General features: G+C 44.8%; 1 protein-coding gene across 1 annotated transcript in view; it reads right to left on the bottom strand.

The window, feature by feature from the left end:
* Window positions 1–279: 279 nt before the first annotated feature.
* LOC141765419 (uncharacterized) overlaps window positions 280–17,921 on the bottom strand; it is a 42,821-nt gene continuing 25,179 nt past the window's right edge. The window contains 18 exon segments of the mRNA XM_074631469.1: window positions 280–556; window positions 803–947; window positions 1,698–1,781; window positions 1,911–2,003; window positions 2,411–2,500; window positions 2,667–2,769; window positions 2,855–2,944; window positions 3,066–3,156; window positions 4,290–4,338; window positions 4,478–4,559; window positions 4,718–4,780; window positions 4,920–5,075; window positions 5,172–5,249; window positions 6,734–6,819; window positions 6,938–7,088; window positions 11,667–11,762; window positions 11,880–12,039; window positions 12,176–12,251. Coding sequence (XP_074487570.1) covers window positions 415–556; window positions 803–947; window positions 1,698–1,781; window positions 1,911–2,003; window positions 2,411–2,500; window positions 2,667–2,769; window positions 2,855–2,944; window positions 3,066–3,156; window positions 4,290–4,338; window positions 4,478–4,559; window positions 4,718–4,780; window positions 4,920–5,075; window positions 5,172–5,249; window positions 6,734–6,819; window positions 6,938–7,088; window positions 11,667–11,762; window positions 11,880–12,039; window positions 12,176–12,251 — 1,835 coding nt within the window. The 3' untranslated portion in view covers window positions 280–414.

The raw sequence follows: 17,921 nt of genomic DNA, 5'->3' as shown, positions 1-17,921 counted from the left end.
TGAGCCCCCTCCCCCAACATGCTAGCATCACATGGTTGGTACCAATGGATTCCTTAGGTTTTTTAGTTTCATATGATATCTGTACCTTCTAGCTCTAAAACTGAACCTGCTACAGCCTCTGAAAGACAGTAAAGTCGGTCAGGATTGCCTGTGATCCCACGGGTCTCAGGGGGTTAAACTTCTACTTCTAGTTGAACTTCTCAAAGTTTACTATACAGCAACCAACATAATAGTAATCAAACATTAACCAAACGTTAATGAATAAAACACAGAATGAGATTGAGACAATTACATTTTAATCAATATAGTGCAACATTGTAAGCCATCATATCCCAAAGCTGTGAATGGTTTACATAATAAGAACAATGCAAAATAAAAACAATTTGACACTTTATTTCTTTTTCCTTCGTTTCACTACTGCTTACATCCATAGAGTTGGTACTGCTGGACCATCTCCTCCATGCCCAAACAGGTAGGTTGGTGTTCCTCAGTTTGACACTCTGCTTCTATGGGCCAGTACTCGATCCAGGTTCTCTCACCGAGTACATACTGGTATCTGAGGAGAGCAAAGTGAAACACACATTGGTTCTTCATGTGACCAGCCATCTGTAACCCGCTGGAACATAACAAAACACAAGCCTCCTCCCTCCTTCTGTACATTTAATGACTCTATCAACAGTAACGCATAAACTAGAGTACAAGAAAGAGTAACTTGATTTAGTAACAGAAAGCAGTGAAACAGTAAAAATCCTTAAAAGGCACCCACCACAAACATTGACTTTCACACAAAGAACAAACTTACGATTGATGTTCGTCATCTCTCTGAATATCTTTGGATGAGCCCATGATAAGGTAGGTTTTGCCTGTCCCCAGATCTAAAGATTCCCTGCAGTGCGGATAACTGAGGAATGTGCGCGATTTATTCACAGGACCCACATCAAAACTTCCTGTAATTAAAATATAGAACAGAGAAAAAGTAAGGATTAAAAGCATAGCTAAAGGTGCAGTACAACATATTAGTGCTGTATTCTCACACACTCCCAGTGCCACAGTGGAATCATGCCAATAGTTGGACATTTTGGGAAATACGCTTGTTCACTTTCTTGCCGAGGGTTAGATTGACGCCCGTTATTGATACCACTCTCATGAATGTATAGTAAATATGCAGCTCACAACCAGCTAACTGAGCTAAGCATGAAGACTGGAAACAGTTAGCCTGGCTTTGTCCAAAGGTAACAAAATACACCTACCAGCACCTCCAATTTTGTTTGTACAATCTGTACAAAAAAATGAAGCGTAAAAATGACAATTCATCTATTAAGGGGGTGTACTGGACTATTGTACTTGGCTAGGACCAGTAACTTCCTGGAGTGTCTGCTGTCAAGCTAATTTGGCTGGCTGCTAGTGGTAGCTTTATACTTGGCCTACAAACATGTGAGTGGTACCAGTCTTTTCACTCATCTAACTCTCTGCAAGAAAGCAAATAAGCACATTTCCCCAAATGCTGAACTTTTCCTTTAAATGACCATCAATCAATAATTTTTCTGTCTGACTGGAAACAGCATTGAGATTCAATGTGCCCATGAAATGTCAGAAAGAGGCAGACAAGACAAATTGTTATATTACCTTCACCTTTAAGGCACCTTAGAAACATCATGGGGTAGTGCATTTTAGGCAGTTCAAAGATAAACACCCACCTTCTTTGATGACTTCCAGGACCCGCACTGTGTAAATGTCAGTGGACAAGCCGTCTGTAAACTCTTCCAGTCTCACTTTGTACGCTGAGGACAGACAAGTTGCAGATTGTTAGCTCCCTTGCTCACCGATTCTCTCAATCTCTTACTCACACAAACACATACATTTTTGGGATTAAAGTGCTTCATAAATGCAGTGCATTTACACTCTCTTACCAAAGTCTATTTTGCTGATCCGTGTACTCTCACAGACCTTAGCTGTGCGCTGATCATTGTTGACTTTGTCCTTCTTCTGCATACTGCAGTTCTCTGGAAATACACAATCGGCACAAAGTAAATACACAACTAATGACTTGATTAAAGGTGTGTGTGGATGAGTTGATGGATGAGTGCAGCTATATCTTAGTCACAATTTAAATATGTTCGTGAGTTATTCTTTAGCGACTGCTGCTCTGATCCTACAGGATCCTGCAGGTGCTTGTTGCCGCTGACAGAACATTCTAATGATTACGTTATAATCTGGTGAGTTACTATAAACCAAATTCCACAACTATCTCCTTCACCAGATCTGAAATGTAACCCTTTACTGGTGGTATACCACACCATCAAAAGGAGTACAACTCAGCGAGAGAGAAAACGGTTCTATGTTGTAAGTCGTGTTGTGTTTTTGTGTTTACAGTAGAGAAATTAGGTCAGTTTGACATCATCCTGTTTACCTTCAGCACATGTGCATTCATCCCCTCTACAGAGCCGCAGTAGCTGTCCAGCTCTCCTCTCTGGATGGTAGAACTTCACACAATGTGTTTCTGCGATGGGAGAGAAAGATTTGTGGTATGTGTGATCAGAAAATGCACATTAAATACGTTGAAAATGTAATAATGCCTGCTTATCCATGGTGTTATCTACTCGGACATCCACTGTCAGCAAAGTACATGGAGGCATCATATGTTCCTAAGTGTGTCTGAGACTCACGGTCATGGTATTCATAGACAGACACAGCAGCTGGCTGTAAGACGCCCACTTCCATCTTCTGATGGAGCCTAAAAGTGATCTCCTCTGGTCGTGTGTGAGAAACCTGTGGACAAAGGTGAGATGGAGATAAATACACAAAGAACAAGGCAGAGAGAAAAGTATAGAGGTAGGAAACAGTGATGTCTTACCTTGTCCAGGTAGATGATGAGTGAGCCTCTTTCAGACAGGACGGGGTTCATCTCATATTTTGCAATAGTGCGAGCACGTCCTTTGGACAACTACACACAAACACACACAGTCAGACAACTTTCGAAACCATAAAAAACATTTTGTTTCTCTGAACCATAAACACTGACTTGTGAACTGTATGTGGGTATAAGTGGATCTGTAAGTTCTTACTAAGTCCAGGTCCTTTGTGTTAACCGTGAAGCCAGTTAGCAAGCCAATATCCAAGACTGACATGGATGCATCGTGCTCCCTGTCCTTATACCTGTACACAGAACGGACAGAAGAATAATTAAATAACAGCATAAAGAAGATTGAGAGAAAGAATGATGTTTCAAATACAATTTAACCCTCGCGGTCGATCCCGACCGACTTTACTGTCTTTCATGGACTCTAGCAGGTTGAGTTTTAGAGTTAGAGTGAAGGTACAGATATCATATGTGGATCTCTTTTGGATCCAATGATCCAACTGTATTCATGTGTGATGATGTTAGTCCCCATAGTAGCCATTTCATTGTAATGAGACCATCTTTTGAAACTTGACCTCACTGTATACAATGACCTGTGGTGACCTCTAGGATAATCACAGCCTCATGAAACTTTACAACCACAAACTACAGACCTAGAGCATTCAGAGAATGGATGGCCTAGCTAGATTGACAATAAGTGGGCTTCTGAGCTTTTTCCAGAACAGAAGTGCTTCCCAATCACTGAAAAATGCAATTCTTGCAGAAATCTCAGGATGTCAAAAGTTTTTGAAACCAAATGGCTTTTTGTATGGTGTTCCTCAAGGTCTTGGTGTCTTAATGTGGTATTTTGGAGGGATTATTGATCATTTTTATCAATTCTGGAGTGGCAAAATAATGGTTAAATTTAGCACCAACCCCAAAATTGCTGCAACAACTTATGAGACATAATAGAGCGTGGGGATGCCCATCATAATGTTCTAAACCCTTATACACTTTAACAATTTATTTTAAATAATCAATAAATGAATTAAATCATGTTTATTTCTGATTTATGACTTGAAAAACTTGACACACAGTGAACTGCATCTCAAACTAATCTTCAGGTTCCCAGCTTTCAGATGATGTACACCACTTCTGTGTGACATCTACTGTTGACCTGCTATCTCCCACTAAAGACCCCATGTAGCCCCCTAAAAAAAGACACAAATGGTTCTATTGTGGGTCTCAGAGGGTTAAATGATTGGGAATGAGCAGCTCAAATGAGCTCAAATTCGAGGAAATCACACACAGAAGACAGGACAATTTAAAATGATGAGGAAACAGAGAGGTTAAGAAGTGAAGTGTTGTGGGGGCCATATCTGGTTAGAACATGTTGTGTATAAAGCCGTTACTGTAACACTTGTCAGGATGACTTCTTGATTGTACTTACAAAACTTCTATTCTCAGCTTGTATATCTTCTCATCCTTCTCAATTTTGTCTGCAGGAGCAAAACATTGTATTGAGTAACTGAGTATTTAGTTGAGTCTTTTCTCATAAGGTACTTGGCAGAAACAAACGGATAAAATGACAACAAATGAAGACAAATAAACAGGAAGAGGAGGAGGGCACTAAATTACCTGGGAGGAGCTGCACTGACATGTTAAACTTCTGACAGTCACTCTCCTTTTCTTTAGGCATAGCGTAATACAGCGACACCATCTGTCACATAGACAAAAGTGCATCTTAATATGTGATAAACTAATAGACATCTGTCTAGTATAAAAATGTATGTGGTTGTATCTGAGATTCAAAAAGCACACATCAGTAATCAACAGATGATAAATATATAGAAGAATATGAAAATATATTGTACTTACTGTCACCGTTGCTTCTCCTGAACCCGTGGCGGTCACTTTCACGTTCTGGTTTGTATCATTGATCTGTGGGAATTTATATACGCACACACACACACACACACACACACACACACAGTCAGGGATTAGCAGTAGAAACATACAGAAAACAACAGGACTGATGATGTTAATGAACCACTGTGAGTCTGTTTGTGTGTGCACTCACTTCAGATGTTCTGGTGGCGAAGTGGTTGGTGTTGTTGAAGTTGTACTTGTCAGGCCTTGACCTGCCCGGCAACAAGATGTCCACATTCAGATCATACTCTGGTTCTCTAACGCTAGACCAGTACTCTGCTATAGCCTGGTACACTATTATGGTAGCCTAGAGAGAAAACGAGAGAGGGGGAGAAAACAAGACTTAGACATACAGTAAACAGGTTATAAGTAAACATAAGATGGAGAGAAGGGTCTGTGTTACCTGAGTTGATCCATAGCCTCCGCCCACCTTCTGCTGTTGGTTGAACCATCTCACAATAGGTCCGGCGTCTTCATAGGCCTTTATTAACAGAAGGCAAGTAAATGGTTGAAATTGTCCGTGGTTAACTGTGCATTTGCATTTATAAAACAGCTTCAGTGAAAATAGAGAGAACTCCTGATTGTGGTACAGTTACATTTTAGATTGTAACCTGTAAGTTTCCAAAACCTACCATATAGTTTCTAAATCATTTTTTTCCCTATTATGGCACCATCAAACAGCAGCTACTTAAAACTTGCCTGATAAAAGCAATCAATCACAAATAATCAGATTTTGTCAAATGTGTGTTATTATTGTGTGACTATGCTTTGCAGGACAACAGCACAGAGGAGAAACGGGATCCAGTGGACACTCACAACACAGCTAGACGACTTAGACTTTGCTGATGACCTGGCTTTGCTGTCTCACAGCCGACAACAGATGCAAGAAAAGACAACAATACTGGCAGACACATCATCACAAATAGGCCTCAACATCCATGAAGGAAAAAGTAAAGTCCTCAAGGTCAACACAACCAGTGAAGACTCAGTGACCTTGGAGGGAACAGCACTGGAAGAAGTAGAAGCCTTTACATACCTCGGTAGTGTCATCAATAAACAGGGCGGAACGGATGCAGATGTCAGAGCCAGAATCGGCAAGGCAAGGGCTTCATTCATACAACTAAAGAACATCTGGAGCTCCAAAGAAATCAGCCGGCGGACAAAGCTCAGACTCTTCAACTCCAACATTAAACCAATACTCCTCTATGGTTCAGAGACGTGGAGGACAACAAAGACCACAACAACAAAAGTACAAACATTCATAAACAACTGCCTGAGGCGCATCTTAAACATCCACTGGCCGGATACCATCAGTAACAATGATCTTTGGCAAAGAACAGGTCAAAAACCTGTTCAGGAAGAGATCAGGAGAAGGAGATGGGGATGGATTGGCCATACACTCCGGAAACCCGGTACCAGCATCACCAGGCGGGCCCTTAGATGGAACCCACAAGGCAAAAGAAGGAGAGGCCGGCCCAAGAACACCTGGCGCAGGGACCTTGACACGGACATCACACAGAGCGGGCTGACATGGAAACAACTGGAGAGGAAAGCCCAGGACAAAAGACTCTGGCGGACTGTGGTCAACGGCCTATGCTCCACAAAGGAGCGAAAGGCTTTGAATGAATGATGCCTTGCAGGATGTTCAAATCAGTCCCTTGTTTTTATAACTATGTCATAACTAAGTCATTGCAAGTGAGACAGAAAAGAATGCCTTCAAATACCTATCGAGATAATCATGAAGTGCTCTGTGAAGTGGTAGCAGTAGTGTAAAAGGTCAATAATGTTTGCCAAATACGGTTATTTAAAAAGTGTAAAAGCTACTGTAAGCAACATTTCATTGCTTCATTGACTTTGTTTCCAAACCCTCTACCCTGTTAGTGAGGCAGCATGGATGAGGACTCGGTTGTATGTTTTCTGTAGAAGGACATCCTGGTGAAACTCACACATGTGGCAGATGCTCACCTTGGCCTTGACCAGAGCGAGGAGAGCGTAAGCTGTGGCCTCCAGTGTGTAAACACGCCCCTTAGGTGTCGGCCAGTGGGACAACGCTGAGGAAGACACACAAATATATTTGTTATTTCTACTGTATGCTCTACCTGGAACAAGCTCAGTTTACTAACAATTCCCCAAGACATCATCTTGGAATATTTAATGTTACAGAAATACCTGGGGGAGCAAACTTGTAGAGGATCTCGCGGTTCAGTTTGTTTTCATTGGCCAGGGCATATGACGTCATGGCAACAGCATATGGGTTGGTGAGGCTGGGCAGACGTCTTTCCAGATAGGCTACTGCTTTGTCGATACTGCCTGGCAGACTCTGGACAGAAGGAAAAGAAAGTTAGGAGAAATTGGAGAAGAGCCAGATAACAGTGATCCATCTATTTTTAATATCCCATTCTGTTCAGGAAACATTTGATCCTGGGACAATAGACCGGATCGTCCCCTCTCTTACCTTCTTCTGTGTCTTGTGAGCTAGACTGAGCCGCCATCAGTTAAAGTTACTATTGGGGTGTGGATTTAATGCTTCCATACAAATACAAGACTAAGGGTTGGCATCAAATGTCGTTTTGAATTTGAATGTGTGAAATGCTTGGAAAGAATCATTTTAGCACAATTGACCATTCACTAAACCCTCTCCTTGTACAGCGATTTCCCAATTTTAGTTTAGCAACTGTAACTAGACACGACAGGTCTGTCCACTTGATGAAGCAGCATGGGATTGTGTTAAGAGGGCTGTCAAAGTTAACGCGATAACGAATGGAATAAATGAACCAGTAAAAAGGGGCAAGGTACTGTCGCACCTGAGAGAGTTGCAGGCCGATGTGATTTTCTTACAAGAGACGCATTTGAAAAATGAAGCTCATGGTAAAATTAAAGCTAAATGGATAAGTCAAATATACCATTCCAAGTTTTCGGTCAAGGCTAGGGGGCTGGCTATCATAATTCGCAAAAATGTTTCTTTCTTACATCAGTCTACAATTGCAGATAAAGAGGGAAGATATATTTTGGTTACGGGTGAGATTCAGTCCACACCAATTACGTTGCTGAACATATATGGGCCAAATTGGGACGATCCAGATTTTTTTAGGAAAGTCTTTAGCTTGATACCGGACATCTCTACCACAAATTTGCTGATTGGGGGGGATTTTAATTTAGTCCTGGACACTTATTTGGACAGATCATCTACGCAAAGAGTGGCATCATCTAACGCTTCTAATTTTTTGAATTCATATATTACAAATACAAACTTACTGGATGTGTGGAGAATTTTAAATGCAACAGGTAGAGAATACTCATTTCATTCTCAAGTTCACAATGTATACACCAGAATAGACTACTTCTTGTTGGATGCCAAACTCCTGCCTGGAGTTCAGAATGCCAAATACCATGACATTGTCATCTCTGACCACTGTCCCGTCTCTCTCTCATTGAGGCTACTTGAGGCTGCAAAGACCTATAGATCCTGGAGGTTCGATCCACAACTGCTTACAAGAAAACACTTTTGTGAGTACTTAGAGACTCAGATGAAGTTGTTTTTTGAGACGAATGATAAAGATGATATTTCACCGACTTTGTTGTGGGAGACTTTTAAAGCATATATGAGAGGATGTGTCATTTCCTTCCTTTCAACCCTCACAAAAAAAGTGCGACCGTTTTGAAAGATCACAGTTGGAGGACCAAATATGAAAACTAGAGGCAGAAAACGCTGCCCAACCGTCCACTGAGGTGCATAATAAAATTTCAGTCCTCAAATACAAGCTCAATCAATTACTCTCTGAAAAAATCTCAAGAGCCTTCATATTTACTAAACAGACATTTTTTTAATTTGGCGATAAACCGCACAAATTGCTGGCAAGGCAGCTGCGGAAAAGGGAAAGTGATAGGACCATTCATAAGATAAAATCGGATTCTGGAACTCATATTACCTCACATAGTGACATAAACAGTACCTTTCGTCAATTCTATGAAAAGTTGTACACTTCCCAAGCCCAGGCACCACCCGAGGTTATGGACCATTTTTTACAGGCATGTGATTTGCCCACATTATCACCGAGGGATCAAAATTCCTTGGAGACAGAAATTACATGTGAGGAAATAAAGAAGATGATCAAGTCTTTAAAAAATGGTAAAAGCCCGGGACCAGATGGGATTTGCGATGAATTTTATAAAAAGTTTGATAATGTGATAGCCCCATACCTGTTGAGGATGTACAAAAAGGCATTTGAGGCTGGCACGCTACCACCAACACTAAATGAAGCTACTATAACAGTTATTCCAAAGAAAGGGAAAGATTTAGAGCAGGTAGGTTCATATAGGCCAGTGTCACTATTAAACACAGACCAGAAAATCTTGGCCAAATCCTTAGCTAACAGACTCGGTCCTTATATGGCTAAATTGATACACCCGGATCAGACAGGGTTCATTCCGAACAGACATTCGTTTAATAATTTCAGACGCCTTTTTAATATTATGTACTCTCCCAGACATCCTAAGGAAGATTTGTTCATCTTGAGCTTAGATGCGGAAAAGGCCTTTGAGTGTGTGGAATGGCCCTACCTATATGCAGTACTAGAAAAATACGAATTTGGCACAAAATGTATTGCATGGGTTAAGATATTGTATAACAATCCCAGTGCTAGAATCCTTACTAACCGGACAGTTTCAGATGCATTTAACCTTTGCAGGGGCACTAGGCAGGGATGTGCTCTGAGTCCCTTGCTGTTTGCTCTAGCATTGGAGCCTCTTGCAGAAACAATTAGGGCTCACACTGAGATTTTTGGTTATAACACGGAATATACTTCAAATAAAATTTCGCTGTATGCGGACGATATTTTGATGTACATAACGAGGCCACTGACTTCTATTCCTATCATATTGGAGACGATTGACTTATTTAGCTCCTTTTCGGGATATAAGATAAATTGGAGTAAGAGCGAACTGATGCCGGTGCGGTGTAAAGACCCAAGCATGCTCGAACAGATTCCATTCAAACTGGCTTTGGAAAAATTAAAAATTTTGGGGGTAGAGATCACGAAAAAATATAACTCCCTATTTGAAGCAAATTTTATGACTATGTTAGACAAGTTTAAGACCAAATTAGAGTTTTGGAAAACCCTTCCAATTTCTCTGATAGGCAGACTGAAAGCAGTTAAAATGATCTGTCTCCCTCAACTGTTATACCTCTTTCAAAACATACCTATATATCTTACTAAGAGCTTTTTTTAAAAACTTGACTCTATAATTCCACCATTTATCTGGAATTATAAATCCCATAGAATTAGGAAAGACCACCTGTGCAAGCGTAAGGGGGATGGGGGGCTGGCTCTACCAGATTGCAGGCTATATTACTGGGCAGCAAACATTCGATGTGTTTCCTATTGGCTGGATGAGACGATTGTTCTCGACAGCTGGCTGGATATGGAGCGAGAGGACTGTCTACCCAGCTCACTTGGTGCTATTGTAATGTCTCCCATTCGTCTCAAAAAAACATGTTATAATTACAATCCGATTATTCATAGTACTACTCAAATTTGGAAACAAATAACCAAACATTTTAAACTTAGAGCTCTATCCTTTACACTTCCGATATCGGCAAACCCGTCTTTTACTCCTTCAACCCTAGATGGAGCCTTTGATCAATGGAAAGAATCAGGACTGAGTAGTGTTGGGGACTTGTGCATTCGGGGTACGTTTGCTTCCTTTCAGCAGCTTCGGGAGAGGTATGGGCTGTCAAAAACAGATTTTTTAGATATCTCCAGATTAGACACTTTGTGAAAACTCATCTTCACAATTTTGAGAGTGCAACACCTGATAAACTAGACCAGTGTCTAAGAGACTGTATAGTAGATAAACATCCAGTTTCATTTATATACAATACATTGCAAGACCTTCAACAAGTAGATATGAGCTGTATAAAAAAAGGGCGGGGAAAAAGACCTCGGGATAGAAATAGCGGAGAACATTTGGGACAAGATTTTGAAGTATGTTCACATCTGTTCTTTGAATGCCAGACACTGTCTGATACAGTTTAAGATTCTGCACAGGTTACATTTCTCTAAAGTAAAGCTACATTAAATCTTTCCAGAAACGTCTCCAATATGTGAGAAATGTGCCCAAGCAGATGCAGATTTACTTCATAGCTATGCACTGTGCCCTAAAATACAGGACTTTTGGGTTGCAATATTTTCATTCTTTTCAAAGATTTTTAAAGTTCAATTAAAACCAGATCCACTTTTGGTTATACAAGGAGCTTCCGAAAGGTCTAAAATCCTACAGAACACACAATATCATCTCCTGTCCTATGGTCTCCTTTGTGCAAAGAAACTGATTTTCTTGTTCTGGAAAGGGAAAGAGGTGCCAACATTTAAATCCTGGATAACAACACTGACTGATACCCTCCACCTAGAAAGAATCCGATACGCCCTTAATGACAGACTGGAGGTATTTGAAAAGATTTGGAGACCGATGATCTCCTCTATAGAAGGGACAGACAATTAAGACGCAATAGACACATAGTCTTTAGTACTCGAGGTAGCACTGCTCAGGTATGGGTGCCTTAGGGTGTTGTCTGTGTTTTTGGGGGGTTATTTTGTTTTGTTTTGTTATGTTTTCTTTTGTTTTCCTTTCATTACGTATGTTTTTTGTATTTGCTTGTCTCCATTTTATTTGCCCTTAGTTTCTAGTTTTGTCTGTTTTTGTGGATATATATAAAAAATGCGGCATGATAAACACCCCACAAAAGTTTGTATCACTGACATGCAAATGCTTCTAAATAAAAATATTTGAAACGATAACGCGTTCAAGCAAATTCGTTTTAACGCCAGTCAGTAAATGAAGAAAAAAATGCAGTGAGGGGGAAAAAAAAGAAAACATTGTATGCAGATGAGTTACTCACATTAACAGTTGCATTACATAGTGTACGTGACTCCTGCATGGCAATGAGGCAGAAGGCCGTCATGGAGGCATCTGAATCTCTGCCGCGCACATCACCCTACACATGCACACACAGAGATTATAGATTATAGTCAATGATATGTAATTGTTTTCATCTTGCTATTTTTGTAGCACTAAGATGAAGTATTGATGTTAATGAAATCAGTGCACGCACAAACATCTCTCCGTGGGACACCGTTCCAACTTCTCTAAACAAGCCGTCAGGTTGCTGCGCGTTGAGAATCAGAAACTTAACAGCGTCACAGATGTCTTTGCTTTGCACGTCCACCAGACTGTCGGCCATGGCAAACACCTTGGCAACATAGGCTGTCAGCCTTAGACAGGAGAGGAGAGGAGAAGTTTAGTTTCATTTATTTGCACATGAAATACACAATATCGTCATCACAGTCAAGTTAAGTTAAAGGAGGATGTGGAAACCATTATGAGTTCAAAGATGTTTGAATGGCTCACCAGGTGCTACTTGGGCTATGGGGATACGCAGCATAAGACCCATCAATTTTTCGGTAGGCAAGCTCGCTCTGGTAGCCTGGACACAAACAAAAACACAAAACGAGAGTTACGTATGTAACTACGGTTCTATGAGTTCTGGATGACTGCCAGAGGCAGTGTTTAACACTGGATGTTATCCATCTCGCGCACGCGCAGGTCGAGTATTTAATATCAACAAAGTCACATGTGACCTGGGATGACGTAGTTTATATAAGCCCACGTCATCATCAGAGATGTCCCTCCAGAATCTTCTCGCCAAGATTCCGAGTGACAGCCAACTCTGGCAGTCATCCAGAACTCATAGAACCGTAGTTACATACGTAACTCTCGTTCTATTTCGTTCTTCCTGACTGCCAGAGGCAGTGTTTAACACTGGATGACGACTACCAACGTAGTCACGAGGAAAACCCACCTTACCGGGAACGGCCTGTGGATTCCTGAAAGACCACCGATGCTACTGCATGGGGCGCAGCAACATTGACCCTGTAAAAACGGGCAAAGGTGCATGGAGTAGCCCAGCTGGCCGCAGCGCAGATCTCACTTAGAGGGATCCCCCGTAGCGCTGCCCAGGAAGTGGAGACACTCCTGGTGGAGTGGCCTCTGATATTAAGAGGTAAAGGCAGTCCTTTTGACCTGTATGCTTCCTCAATGGCCTGAACAATCCACCTGGAAAGCCTCTGCTTGGACAGGGTGTGCCCTTTCCTATGGCCCCCATAGCAGACAAACAGACTATCAGAGCGGCGAAAGCTCGCAGTCACCTGTATATAATGCCTTAAGGCCCTCACTGGGCAGAGCAGTTCTGCTGACTTAGCATATTCACCCTGTAGGCATGAAGGGTCATAAGCTGCCAGCTCAATGACCTGATTAGAGTGGGCCGGAGCCAACCTCTTCGGGAAAAATGATGGGTTAGGCCAAAGTGCTACCCCTGTGCCATCCGAGTTCCAGCGAATACACGTTTCACTCACTGACAAGGCGTGAAGTTCACTCACACGTTTTGCTGATGCCATCGCCAAAAGGAAAGCAACCTTTACTGAAGACCACTCCAGCCCCGACTGCGCCAGAGGCTCGAAGGGGGGGAGACAAAGGGCTTCTAGCACCAGAGGCAGTTCCCACGAGGGAACCTTGACAGCCTGCGGGGGGTTCCGCCGCTGGGCTCCTTTAAGAAATCGGGTCACCAGAGTGTGAGACCCCACGGTCTGGTTATCCACTCTGACATGCCCGGCTGAAATAGCAGCTACATAGACCTTCACGGTAGAAGGAGAGAGTTTCTTCTCCAGCAAAGACTGCAAAAAACTCAGTATTATTGGCACAGAGGCACTCTGCGGTACCTCCTCATGAACTTTACACCACTCTGAGAATATTTTCCACCTGTTGGCATACAGTGCCCTGGTGGAGGGTGCTCTTGAGTCAGAAATGGTTTGAATTACCGCCTGGTCACATACCCTTAGGAGTGGGTCCGGCTCCTTAGGGGCCATACCCAAAGCTGTAGGCGATCCGGGTTCGGATGCCAGATGCGGCCCCCCAGCTGTGAGAGCAAGTCTTGCCTCTTGGGCAGGCACCATGGAACTCCGTCCAGAAGCCTGTGCATCCCCGGAAACCAGGGTCTCCCCGGCCAGTTTGGGGCGACCAACAGGAGTCTGTTGTTGCCGTGCTGTATTCTGTGTAGCGTTACTGCTATCAGTGGGAATGGTGGGAAGGCATAGAGGAGGCAATCTGGCCATGGGTGTGCCAGGGCATCCTGTCCCAACGGGCTTGCTGTCTCCATCAGGGAGAACCAAAGAGGGCAGTGCGTTGAGGCTTCTGAGGCAAACAGGTCCACCTCTGCTGCGCCATATTTGCGCCATATCTCCTCTACCACCTCTGGGTGGAGCCTCCACTCGCCCGCGGGGGGTTTCTGGCGGGAGAGAAAGTCTGCTACCACATTCTGTGGCCCTGGCAGATACATGGCCCTGAGGCTGGAAAAACAAGGGAAAGCCCATACCAGAAGTCTCCATGCCACCTGTAGCAACCGGGTTGATCTGGTGCCCCCTTGCCGGTTTACATGGTAGACAGCTGACTTGTTGTCGGACCGTACAACAACATGCCTGCCTCTCAAATGTGGTAGGAATTTGCGAAGTGCCAAATATATAGCACGGAGCTCGAGCACATTTATGTGCTCCGCCGCTTCCTGTGCTGTCCAGAGCCCCCTTATCGCTCTGTGCTGCCATACTGCCCCCCAGCCGGAGGGCGAAGCATCGGTCACCACCACCTCGCGACGTGAGGGAATCGAACCCAATGAGATGCCCCTGGCCAGATATGCCCCGTCTCTCCATGGCCGCAATGCAAGGAGGCATCGGCTGGACACCCTGACTCTCTTGGATCTGTGGGACTTTGGATCTAATTGGAGACCATTGATCCAAATTTGGAATGGCCGTAAATACAGGAGGCCCAGTGGCACTACTGCTGTTACTGATGTCAACATACCTAACAGCCTGAGAAACAGGTTGTACCTCAACCTCCTGTTCGTCCGGAACCGGAGGAGGAGCTGGAGTATGGCGTTTACTCGTCTTGGTGTTGGGAAGGCCAGCATATGGCGGGAGTCCAAAGTTAAACCAATGAACACTACCCTTTGGCTGGGTATGAGACAACTCTTGGCATGGTTGACGATAATGCCCAACCCTGTCACATGATGCAGAAGGGACGCAGTGTCCCGCTCTGCCTGTTCCCTGGTCAGAGCACAAATTAGCCAATCGTCCAGGTATGGGAGGATAAGCATACCCCTGGCTTGCATCGGGGCGAGTGCCGCCCTCATGCACCTTGTGAAGACCCGTGGGGCAAGGGAAAGACCAAATGGGAGCACCTTGAATTGGAAGGCCTTGCCTTCGAACGCGAAGCGCAGGTACTGCCTGTGAGGTAGTGCTATTGGGACGTGAAAGTATGTGTCCTTCAAATCGATGGATGTGAACCAACTGTGCCGTGTCACGGTTTGGAGCACATCTGCTGTACTCAGCATGTGGAAGGGCAACACCTTCAGAAATGTGTTCAGCCCTCGTAAGTCCAGTATAGGGCGAAACCCACCCTCTTTCTTTGGAATCAGAAAATAAACTGAGTAAAACCCACCTTGCTGTGTCTGCAGACCCAGCTCTTCGATGGCACCCTTCCCCAGGAGGGTGGATATTTCTTGTCTGAGTGCCTGGGACTTTGTGGGATCTCTGACCGTGGTCAGTCTGATCCCACTGAAAACTGGGGGCCGGCGTCGGAATTGAAGATTGTACCCTTGGGAAAGCGTAGCCACCACCCAAGGGTCTGAAGTGCTGCTTTCCCAGCAGCTGAGTTGCTGCTGGGAGAAGCGGCCCCGGGGCATCAGGATCTTCCCCTCTGGCCCTTTTGGTACCTGGGGGGGCGATACCCTGACCCCCGACCCCTTCTCGCTTGAGGCACCGGCCGTGCCGGAGCCTGCGAGGTCCTCGGGTACGTATCAGGACGAGCTGGAAGCCGAGGGCGACTGGTACCACCACCCTGTGGGGGCCGCTGTCGCAATAAAGGCGTAGGTTCCCGGAAGCTAGCAAACTGCTGCCGAGTCTGGTTCGCCTGGATTCCCCGCTCCAAGGCCTGCTGTGCTGCTGGGCCAAACAGCTCCCCCGGAACCACGGGGAGAGTGCGGAGGGCTCTCCGGCCCGGCTCCGAAAGCGGAGATTGGGCCAGCCATACCTGCCGGCGAGTCAGCGTAAGGGTCGACATTAGTCTGCCAAGCTCCCTTGTGATAAGACCGAACGCCTGCAGGGATGCATCACTGAGGCTCTGGACGGAAGCATCCACGCCAGCAGCTTGCAGGGACTGGGACAAGGATAGTATCAGGTGGGAAAGAGAGTTTCCAAGACGGCCCATGCGTGCCGCTGTTTCATAAGCCTTGACTAGAAAGTCGTCTGTGATGCGACACTGGGGCCTGGGACAGCGAGCATCAGGCCTCAAGACCTCATTGGGAGACACAATAAGGGCGGCAATAGATGGCTCCACTGCTGGCATCTTACCCAGTCCGTAAGTGTCAGCGTTCTGCATGGAAGCTAAGGCCCTGCCGTCAGTGGTGTGGTGGGAAAGCGATTTCGGGTCTGGCCAGCATTTGTGGAGCTCCTCAATGTATGGCTGGGAGGGTGGAACAGAGAAACCCGCCAGGGGCGGGGCCCACCTAAAAAATGCACTGGATGAGGTGCCCGCAGTCGGGGCCTCATCCAAGCCTAAGCGTGCCAGAGCCATACGGACCACTGGCTTAACTGTCGCTGGAGCAGACTCTGAGCCTGCCCTGGACCCACTTCCTGACTGCTGGGAACAGGTGTCAGAAGCGTGGGAGGAGGCTACTAGCTCTCCCTGTCCAGGCCGGTCCTCACAGAACTGGCTACAGGAAGCCCTCGTAGACAGGGCATCCTCATCCCATCCCGGTGGGGTAGGTGTCATAGCCTGCGGGCTGTCATTCTGGGTTGCGTTCACCCTGCCTGGCTGAAGGTTAAGGAGCAGCGCTTTAATCTCAGCAAACTCTGATGTTAGCGTGTCGACCTTAGTTGCCAAACAGTCCACTTTCTTTGCCTTTTTTGTAGGTGGGGCCCCCTCAGGTGGGGCGCGCCTCCGCCTACTCCGTGCATTTGAAGGTACACCCGATAGGGGCAACTGGCACTCGAGCTGCTCTTCTAGCTCAGCTAGTCGAGCTATCTTCAGCTCCCGTGGCATGAAGCTACAATTCATGCACTGACTGTCGGACAGCCCCTCCCTCAGGTGTACAACACCGAGGCATGTGGGGCATTCATCATGGCCATCAGTAGCTAGCAGTGGAGCCATGCAGGCACGGCAAACATGCTCACCTAACATGGTGCTGCTGATATTTATAATAATTCTTAGTATTAATTTTATACTCTTATATTAATTTAATTAATTAATGTAGTTATCTTACTTATATAATGTGTTTACTTAGTTATGCAAATCATTGGTTACACTGGAGTGAAAGCACTCTCTAGTAACAGAGAGAAAGAAATTACATCAATTTGCTTAACAGCAAACTGTCTCAGTAACTAGACACTAGCTTTGAACTAGGACTGTTATTATACAAAAGACAGGGAAGATAATAACTTCCCCTTTAACAGCAGCCACAAAATAAGTTAACCCACAAGCGAAATCACTTACTGGGGAGCGGTCGCTCTATCTATCAACAAAGGAGATGTCTGCTTTAACGAGCGAAATCACTCGCTGCTGAGCAATACACACTGTAAAAGGAAATTAATTAGCCGACAACAGCCCAACGGGGCTCGTTGTCCGATGGAGGCTCGCCGATACTGTAGCGCAAACACTTAGCTCGGCGGCAATAAACAATAAAGGAGACCGAAAACAGACTCCTATCAACAAACGTAACTTAAACTCTAACGACGGGAGGATATACTCACCTTGTTATCCTAGCTCGCCTGTCGTTAGCCTCGCTGAATTGAACCGGCGAAAACACCGGTGTTACAGTGTTAGAGTGTAGCCGTGATTAACTAATCGCAGCCCTTGGAGGACGAAACCGTAGCTCCAACCATGCGGTTGCAGAGCTTCCAGCGAAAAGTCAACGGCTTATCTCTTTAATCAACCTGCATTCGCGGATTACCTGCCGCGAGAAGATTCAAGGGACATCTCTGATGATGACGTGGGCTTATATAAACTACGTCATCCCAGGTCACATGTGACTTTGTTGATATTAAATACT

The sequence above is a fragment of the Sebastes fasciatus genome, chromosome 3 (genome assembly GCF_043250625.1).
Source record: "Sebastes fasciatus isolate fSebFas1 chromosome 3, fSebFas1.pri, whole genome shotgun sequence".
Lineage (NCBI taxonomy): Eukaryota > Metazoa > Chordata > Actinopteri > Perciformes > Sebastidae > Sebastes > Sebastes fasciatus.
This window is presented reverse-complemented; position numbering and strand designations above follow the sequence as displayed.